The sequence below is a fragment of the Mastomys coucha genome, unplaced genomic scaffold (genome assembly GCF_008632895.1).
Source record: "Mastomys coucha isolate ucsf_1 unplaced genomic scaffold, UCSF_Mcou_1 pScaffold22, whole genome shotgun sequence".
Classification (NCBI taxonomy): Eukaryota; Metazoa; Chordata; class Mammalia; order Rodentia; family Muridae; genus Mastomys; species Mastomys coucha.
In genome coordinates, this window is record NW_022196905.1 from 249,390,749 (window position 1) to 249,399,617 (window position 8,869).

Here is an 8,869-nt window from a genome sequence, read left to right on the forward strand (position 1 = left end):
AAAAAAAAAAAAAAAAAAAAAAAAAAACCAAACACAAAAACAAAAAAAAACAAACATGGTCAAAGGTAATGAGACAGATGCTCTGTACAGTTTTGTGTTCACTCTGTATTGTGATCTTCAGCTATTAAATTGCTCATGAACACTAGATTAAGAGTCACTTTATTTTCTCCCAAACATCTTTATATCCTTTTTTTTTTTTTTTTTGGTTTTTCAAGACAGGGTTTCTCTGTGTAGCCCTGGCTGTTCTGGAATTCACTCCATGTAGACCAGGCTGGCTTTGAACTCAGAAATCCGCCTACCTCTGCCTCCCAAGTGTTGGGATTAAAGGCATGCGCCACCACTGCCCAGTCCATCTTTATATCCTTGTTCATAAAGTTTGGAGCTGGTGAAACACGAGTCTTTCTGTTTATAGTTTCCCTGATTTAATCAAGAAAGACAGTTTATTCTGAAAATGATTCTTCAGACTTGTGGTGTATCAGTAAAAAAGTAAACTGCCAGAAATTTTCCATTCATGTCAACTCTCGATTTCAACTCAATCAAACCTGTTAAGACAACCAAGGTCTCTTCTGCTAATAGCCTCTCTTCATTTTGAAGAAACTGATTTGCCTTTATTCTGTCTTTAGTAATCCAACTTGGCAAGTTCTTTAGAAACAGGAAAACAATGGATTTCCTTTACCTAACTCCACAGAAATTTTTATTGATTATGAACTCAAGTTTTGTTTTGTAGCAACTTCAACATTCTTATTAAAAATCTCCCCATAGGAACAAAATCTTTGTGTATCTTCAGTATCTGATGCTCACTGTGATGTCAGAAGTAAGGCAGAGAAACCATGTGTCAGGTAAAGGTTCTAAGACAGTTGTGCTGGCTAGTTTTATGTCAACTTGACACAAGCTGGAATCTGACAGGAAGGACCCTCAATTGAGAAAAATGCCTTCACAAGATCAAGCAAGCCTGTAGGACATTTTCATAATTAGCGATTGATGGGGCAGGGGAGTGCCCAGTCCATTGTAGGTGGTGCCACCTCTGGGCAGATGGTCCTGGGTTCTATAATAAAGTAAGCTGAGCAAGCCAGAGGGTAAGCCAGTAAGAAGCACTTCTCTATGGCCTCTGTATCAGCGCCTGCATCCAGATTCCTGCTTGAGTTCCTGCTTAGACTTCCTTCAATGATGAACTATGATGTGAGACACGCATTTAAAATAACCCTTTTCTTCCCAGGTTTGTTTTTGGTTATGGTGTTTCATCACAGCAATAGTAATCCTAAGAAAACAGTCAAAGTGACAGCAGAAATATTTTCCTTACCGCCTGCTGGCAGTTCATTCCAAGGTTCCCCTTTTCACCCCGAACTATTTTCATCAGACAGTGGAGGGTTCGCCCTTTCCGATGTAATCCAGAACAATGGTGTTCAATCTCCCCTCTACAGCTCAGGATAATCTCGGGGCTCAGAGAGAAGTCTTCCATCAGCATGCGTCGGTAATCCAACATCTCACCTTGGCACTCACTGCTCACTTGTCGCCCTGTAAGTCAGACATTTATGAAAAGTGAGTTTGAGGACCAGAAAGCTCTATGTGTTAAAACACGTTTCTGTCTGGAAAAGAATAAGCCACAGTCTTTCCGGATGGGATTATCTAGATTGAAATGCCTGGAACTTGGCAAAAGCTTTTGCAGCATAAAGCAAAGAGAAGCTTAGACCACAGAGACCAGGTTTGTCCTGTGGGGTTGTGCACTACCAATCTTATCAAACATAATGTAGATGGCTCTGCCAAGGCAAGGCCTTTTCCTGATAGAGGGGATTGAACTCATGGTCTCAGCCATGCTACACAGCAATAGAAAGCTATTGGGGGCAGTAAATAAACTGAGAAGTCTTTACTGCCCTATATAGCTAAGGTTTGTGGAAAAGATTGTCCTTCAAAAATTCATGATGGCTCCCCATGTCTTGGAGCTATAAATATAAACAGGGAAAACTTAAAAAGCAGCAACCACCCAGTCCTCAAATCCAAACACATAAAAGTTACCCAGTTACTCAGTTTAGTGATAGAGCTAGAATTTGAAGTCACATCACCCTGACCAAAAACTCATGTGACAATAACGTTCTCCCATTCTTCTAAAGTATGCTCCAATAGTCATTCTAAAATTCAAAAGGTCTAAAAGAAATGCAGAAGAAAACTACTAATTACAGGTACAAGGAGCTTCAGAATGTGAACTGAATAAGGAATGAAAGGAGAAAAGGAAAAAGAACATCACCTCTGTGCACCGCTGACTCCAGGCACATCAGAAGGTAGGAGAGCCTGGCTTCCCGAGACCGAGGAAGGTTTTCCACATTGCACCGGTATTTTTTCAAGTCACTCTTACAGGATTTGGCCAATGAATAACTGACTTTATAATCCTGGGCAATGAGCTTTTGGCGTGTAGTTAGTGCTTCTCTACACTGAGGAAAAAGTATAAGGAATGAAACCTTAAGTCTACCCTGAGACTTACTGTGGATCAGCTATCTCTGAAAAGCAGAAACTCAGAACCAAGAATGTTGCAATTTTTACCAAAATGCCTATATGTACGTTTGTTTTGAATCTGGCTCTAGGGTCTGGAGATATGACTCAGCAGTTAAGAGCACTTGTATCTCTTCAGAGGACCCAGGCTCCATTCTCATCACTTACATGGTGGCTCACAGCCATCTACAATTAATTCCAGGTCCAAGGGTACTTTCTGAAGTCCTCTTCTAACTTCTGCTGTCACACACACAATGCATCTACATATATGCAGGCAAAACATTCATACATGAAAAATAATAAAAATAAATGATAATAAAAGAATCTGAATATGTATGTATAGTATGGAAAGAATAAGGAGTAAATTACTGGGAAACTGAAATCAGGCAGTAAATTGGTAGCTAACTGTTTCTAGGACATCACATAGGTTTTTGGAGGGTCCAAATATACTAAACTTGACACAAAGTATTCTTTCGTCTTCAACCATACTTCTGGTATAAATTTCACAAAAACTTAAGTGACAGCTGATATTCTATTTGGATGTCCTATTGTACAGAACTCTCTTACTCTGAACACAGTAAATACTTTAGCTATATAAGAAAACAAAAGATAGAATTGCAAAATTAGGTAAAGTATTAAAAAGATTCTTGTATCTATTCAGTGACAAGACTAACAGTAATAAGAATATTTAATGAGATAATAATGAAAAATTAAACAACTGGCCATCTATGAAGGCTATTGGTGTGCTTAGTCTATACTACCTAAATATGCAGAGCTAGCATTAATGTTGTTCAAATTAAAAATTTTTCTTTAGGCTGGAGAGATGACTCAGTGGTTAAGAGTACTGACTGACCTTCCAGAGGTCCTGAGTTCAAGTCCCAGCAACCACAAAGTGGCTCACAACCATCTGTTGTGGGATCTGATGCCTTCAACTGGTATCTAAAAATAGCTACAGTGTACTCACATATATAAAATAAATAAATAAATCTTACAAAAAAATTTCTTCAATTTTACTCCCAAATAACATTTCACTATATAAGCATCACGATTGGAGGTTCTTCCCCTCCCCTCCCCCACTGCCACCCCTTTGGTTTGAGGCAAATACATTTTTTTAAACATTTATTTAGTTTTGTGTGTGTGTGTGTGTGTGTGTGTGTGTGTGTGTGTGTGTTGGGGGTGGGTGTACTATGGCATGTGTGTGGAGGTCAAAAAAACAACCTACAGAGGTTGAGTACCCTCCCTCCAATCATGTGGGCATTGGGATGAACTCAAGCCATCGGGCTTGGTGACACATGCCTTTATCCTCTCATCAATTATGCCAGACTTTACTTGCTTTTAAGATGGAGTATGACTATGTACCCAGACTGGCCTCAAACTTTAGATCACCCTGCCTTAGTCTTCTGAGTGAGGGTATTACAGCCATGTGCCGTTATACCAGGTGTCCAAATATACTTCATATACTTAAACAAAGGTGTCTCAGTTCTGGAGGGCACGAAACTTCATCAGTCATTCATAACTTGATAAAAGCAATTCTGTAGATCCATAGTTTGAAAATATTTGGGAAAAGAAAAGTGTTTGCATTAGCTATACACAGATGGTTTTGTAGCCATTAGCCCCTAAACATTATAATGCAGCAACTTTCATTACAGCAGCACCTCATCTGCATTGTGAGATTTTTTTTTGGTTTTGTTTTTTGTTTGTTTTTCGAGACAGGGTTTCTCCGTGTAGCCCTGGCTGTCCTGGAACTCACTCTGTAGACCAGGCTGGCCTCGAACTCAGAAATCCGGCTGCCTCTGACTCCCAAGTGCTGAGATTAAAGGTATGCGCCACCATTGCCCGGCTTATGTAAAGATATTTTAAGCAATCTAGACACTAAAGTTCACAGGAGAATATGCTTTAAGTCATACACAAACACTGTGCCATTTTATGTAAGAAACACTAAGTCTCTTGGTGTTTGAGTATGGGTAGTGTTTTGAAATGAACCCTTTGTAAATCGATAAGAAAACTATATAAGAGGGTGTCTGTGAGAGCCAGGAGTGGTGGCACATATTAACCCCAGCACTTGGGAGGTAGAGGAAGGAGGATCAGAACATCAAGGTAATCCTTGGCTTCATGCTGAGTTTAAGGCCAGTGTAGGCTGTAAAACTATATTCCAGAAACAACCACTCAAACCTAAACCAAAAAAGGAAGCAAGAGTTTGCGAAAGCTTTATGAAATTAGTAAGACTTTAGTTTTTTTCAAAGAGGTACCTTTTCACTCATGGATTCTTCAAATTTATGGTTAAAAAGGCATTTATACACTCTTCCTTCACCAGCTTGTGTCTATAAGATAAAACATACATAATTATTACTATTAGCTAAGTAGTTTTCTGGGATATATCCAGTCTTATACAGAACTTTTATTAAATACACTGTTATCTTGAAAACTCAAGGACATATCACAGGAAGTCTCCTGTAATTTGATACCACAGTCAATAAAACTTTATCATCAGTGGCTCTGATAGTTAATTTTATAAATTCAAAGCAGCAGGCAGAACAGGAGGACATACGTGAGTCAGAAAAGACAGATCAGTGCTAAAGTGTATACAAGGATCAGAGGTCCAGCATGTATAAGGTACTGCATTCAATCTGCAGCACAGAAAGAAAAGAAGGAGGGGCTGGAGAGATGGCTCAGCGGTTAAGAGCACTGACTGCTCTTCCAGAGGTCCTGAGTTCAAATCCCAGCAACCACATGGTGGCTCACAACCATCTGGAATGGGATCCAATGCCCTCTTCTGGTGTGTCTGAAGACAGCTGCAGTGTACTTATATACATAAAATAAATAAATCTTTAAAAAAAAAAAGAAAGAAAAGAAGGAAACAAAGGAAAGAAAGAAGGGAGACAAGCAGGGAAGAAATGTAGACACAGAGGGACTGAAAGTATCAGCAGGCTCTATCCAAGTTGGTTTTAAAGTTAGATAACTTCTATTTCCCTTTTGTTTGTTTGTTTGAGACAGGGTTTCTCTGTGTAGCCCTGGCTGTCCTCAAACTCACAAGAGCCACCTGCCCCATCACCACACCCAGGCACCATCTATTTTATTCCCCTTACTCAAAACCATATAAAAATGTAATGTAGCGCCAGGCAGTGGTGGCACACACCTTTAATCCCAGCACTTGGGAGGCAGAGACAGGTGGATTTCTGAGTACCAGGCCAGCCTGGTCTACAGAGTGAGTTCCAGGACAGCCGGGGCTATACAGAGAAATCCTGTCTCGAAAAACCAAAAAAAAAAAAAAGAGCTTGGCTCAGTAGGTAAGAGCACTGACTGCTCTCCAGAAGGTCCTGAGTTCAAATCCCAGCAACCACATGGTGGCTCACAAACATCCGTAATGAAAACAACCCTCTTCTAGTGTGTCTAAAGACAGCTATTGTGTACTTTCATATAATAAATAAAGCTTTTAAAAAAATGTAATATAGCAGAGCTTTAGCCATAGGATATGAACAAGACTTCCTGGTAAAATAAGATTTTCTTTTTCTGTTTTTCTTCAGATAAGGTTTTTGTATACAGCCCTGGCTGTCCTGGAATTCCTTCTATGGAGCAGACTATCTTCAAACTCAAGATGTGATAGCCTCTGCCTCCTCAGTGCTGGGATTAAAGTGGGGTCCTACCACAGATAAGATAGGTTTTCAACAACTGAAATTGTGTCCAGCATAGTGGCCCACACCTTTAATTACAGCATTCAGAGGGCAGAAGCAGGGGTTGGAGAGATACCTCAGTGGTTGAGAACACTGACTGCTCTTCCAGAGGTCATGAGTTCAATTCCCAGCAACCACATAGTGGCTCACAACCATTTGTAATAGTATCTGACGCCCTCTTCTGGTGTGTCTGACAGCTATGGTGTATTCATATAAATGAAATAAATGAATCTTTAAACAAAACAAAACAAAACAAACAAACAAAAACACAAAATCAGAAAGCAGAAGCAGATGACTTGAGACTAGCCTGGTCTAAAAAGTGAGTTCCAAGACAACCAGGGCTATACAGAGAAATCATCTATAAAAACAAACCAACCTAAAATGAAACATGAGAGAAAGAAGAAAAAATAATGTGTATACTGAGTGTCAGAAACAAATTGTTAACTAGATGTTAAATCTTCAAGGCTGAGCATCCAGTACTATTTTGTATCTTGGGATTAATTCCATCTTCTGCTTCAGTCATTTTCCTATTTGTGAAAGTTGTGCTGGTATATTTCATTCTGGAATATAATACTACAGAGACACTTAAAAAGGAAAAACAGCTTCATACTGACTCACGTTTTCGCAAAAGCGCTCCCGATCATCTCGGCAAGCAAAATACAAATGCCGGTCTAAATGAAAGTCATCCGAGGACAGCTCAGCCACCCTAAGAATGGCTTTCTTGCAGAGTTCTGAGACTTGAATCTTGGGCTCTTTTTCTTCTGCCTCTTTCACCAGGCCTTTTTCCAAACAGGATACCACCTCACCTTGTGAATGTGCATCCTAAAACAGCAAAAATATTTTAAAACTTTCACCATACAGTATTCAAATAAACATTTGGTTAAAGAAATGGGTGTACAGAGACTGGATAGATGGCTCAACAGTTAAGGAATTAGAATGGTTTAAATGCTAGGATACCTCCTTTCCCCATTAAAGCAGCAGGCTTTAAAGTTTTTAATTATATCACTTATTTAGTTTTGTATATTGCATAGCCAGAAAAAAATGTTCTTTTTTCTTTTTTTGAGACAGAGTTTCTCTGTGTAGTCCTGGCTGTCCTGCATTTGCTGTTAGCAAGAAATTAATAAGATAACATATGTGCCACCACCCCAGGCTATTTTTTTTTCCCCAAAATAAAGGTATTTGCAGGGCTGGAGAGATGGCTCAGTGGTTAAGAGCACTGACTGGTCTTCCAGAGTACCTGAGTTCAATTCCCAGGAACCACATGGTGGCTCACAACCATCTGTAATGAGATCCGATGCCCTCTTCTGGTGTGCATGAAGACAACAACAGTGTACTTACATAAAACAAAACAAACAAATAAATCTTAAAAAAAAAAAAAAAGATATTTGCAAAGGTACCCTGAGTTTCTTCTGTCCATTTAGTAACCGAATTATATACAAATATTTGACAATGACAACTATATGTCTGAGGCTGAGGATGTAGCTCCATGGTAAAGTGTTTGCCTAGTATGCACAGCTAATGGATTCAATCCCCAGCACTGGGAGATTGTATATGTGAGGTAACACTATAAGGCTCACTGGGCATGTTGTCACGGGTTCATAATCTGCACTAACTTGGAGATGGAGGCAGAAGGATCAGGAGTTCAAGGCTTGTCTCACTTACACAGTGAGCTTGAGGCCAGACTGAATAACATGAAATCCAATCTATTTCCAAGCAATCAAGCAAGCAAGCAAACAAAAAGGTGTGTTGGACTGTGGTTCATTGGTAGAATACTTAGCATACAAAAGGCTCTAGGTTCCATTCCTGGTAGTATGTAAATCAACCAAGGTGGTCTATAATCAAACAGGGGAAGCTATATAATCCTATCACACCCAGAAATAGAAGCAGACAAAACATGAGTTCAAGGTCACTATGAGCTACTCAAAAAGGTTCTATGTGTGTGCTACAAGAAGCCTTGTTAAAAGAAAGAAAAAGAAAAAGACTGGGAGATGTCTCAGCAGATAAGCATGTAACATGCTTGCTGGGTACACATGAGGACAAAGTTAGGTGGGATCCCTACTACTCACTTAAGGGCCAGGTGGACGACAGCCCACATGTGATCCCAGCATTCTAGAGGCAGAAGAGATCTCTAGTGTCGAGCCAGACTAGATCAAACAGTAAGCTTGGAGTTCAAGTCAAAGCCTTACCCAATATTTAAGGACAATGACTGTCCTACACAAATGTGCTTACACATATAACCATACACACATAAGAGCAAGCATACATAACACAAACACCCATCACATATACATGGGCAAAAGAGGCTAATTAGAATGTCACATGTATAACAAAAAAGTCAATTAAAACTTCTTTTTTTCATTTGTTTATTTGTCTTTAAAGCCAGGGTCTCACTATGAAACTCTGACTGTCCCAGAACACATTATAGACCAGGCTAGCATTGAACTCAAAGATCTGTTGGACTTTGCTTTCCATGTGCTGGAATCCACAACTGGCTAAATTTTTAAATGTCTTTGGTGCTAGAAATTAGAGCAAAGCCTGTGGGGGTAAGGGGGGTGCACATTTGCACACATGTCATGTGAAGATCAGAGGACAACTTATGGAAGTCAGTTCTTCATGTGGATCTGGGAAATCAAACTCAGGTCAGTAAAAAAAAAAGATTTATTCTATTTTAAAGTGTGTGTGGTGTGTGTGTGTGTGTGTGTGTCTGGTATGTG

At 39.6% G+C, this 8,869-nt stretch overlaps 1 protein-coding gene across 1 annotated transcript in view; it reads right to left on the minus strand.

Moving 5' to 3' along the window:
• The window catches only part of Glg1 (golgi glycoprotein 1), a 104,620-nt gene that overhangs the window by 34,724 nt on the left and 61,027 nt on the right, over positions 1-8,869 (minus strand). Inside the window, exons 5-8 of the mRNA XM_031341453.1 lie at positions 6,774-6,977; positions 4,734-4,805; positions 2,243-2,426; positions 1,301-1,515 (exon numbers count right to left, since the gene is read on the minus strand). Coding sequence (XP_031197313.1) covers positions 1,301-1,515; positions 2,243-2,426; positions 4,734-4,805; positions 6,774-6,977 — 675 coding nt within the window. The remainder of the gene's footprint in view (positions 1-1,300; positions 1,516-2,242; positions 2,427-4,733; positions 4,806-6,773; positions 6,978-8,869) is intronic.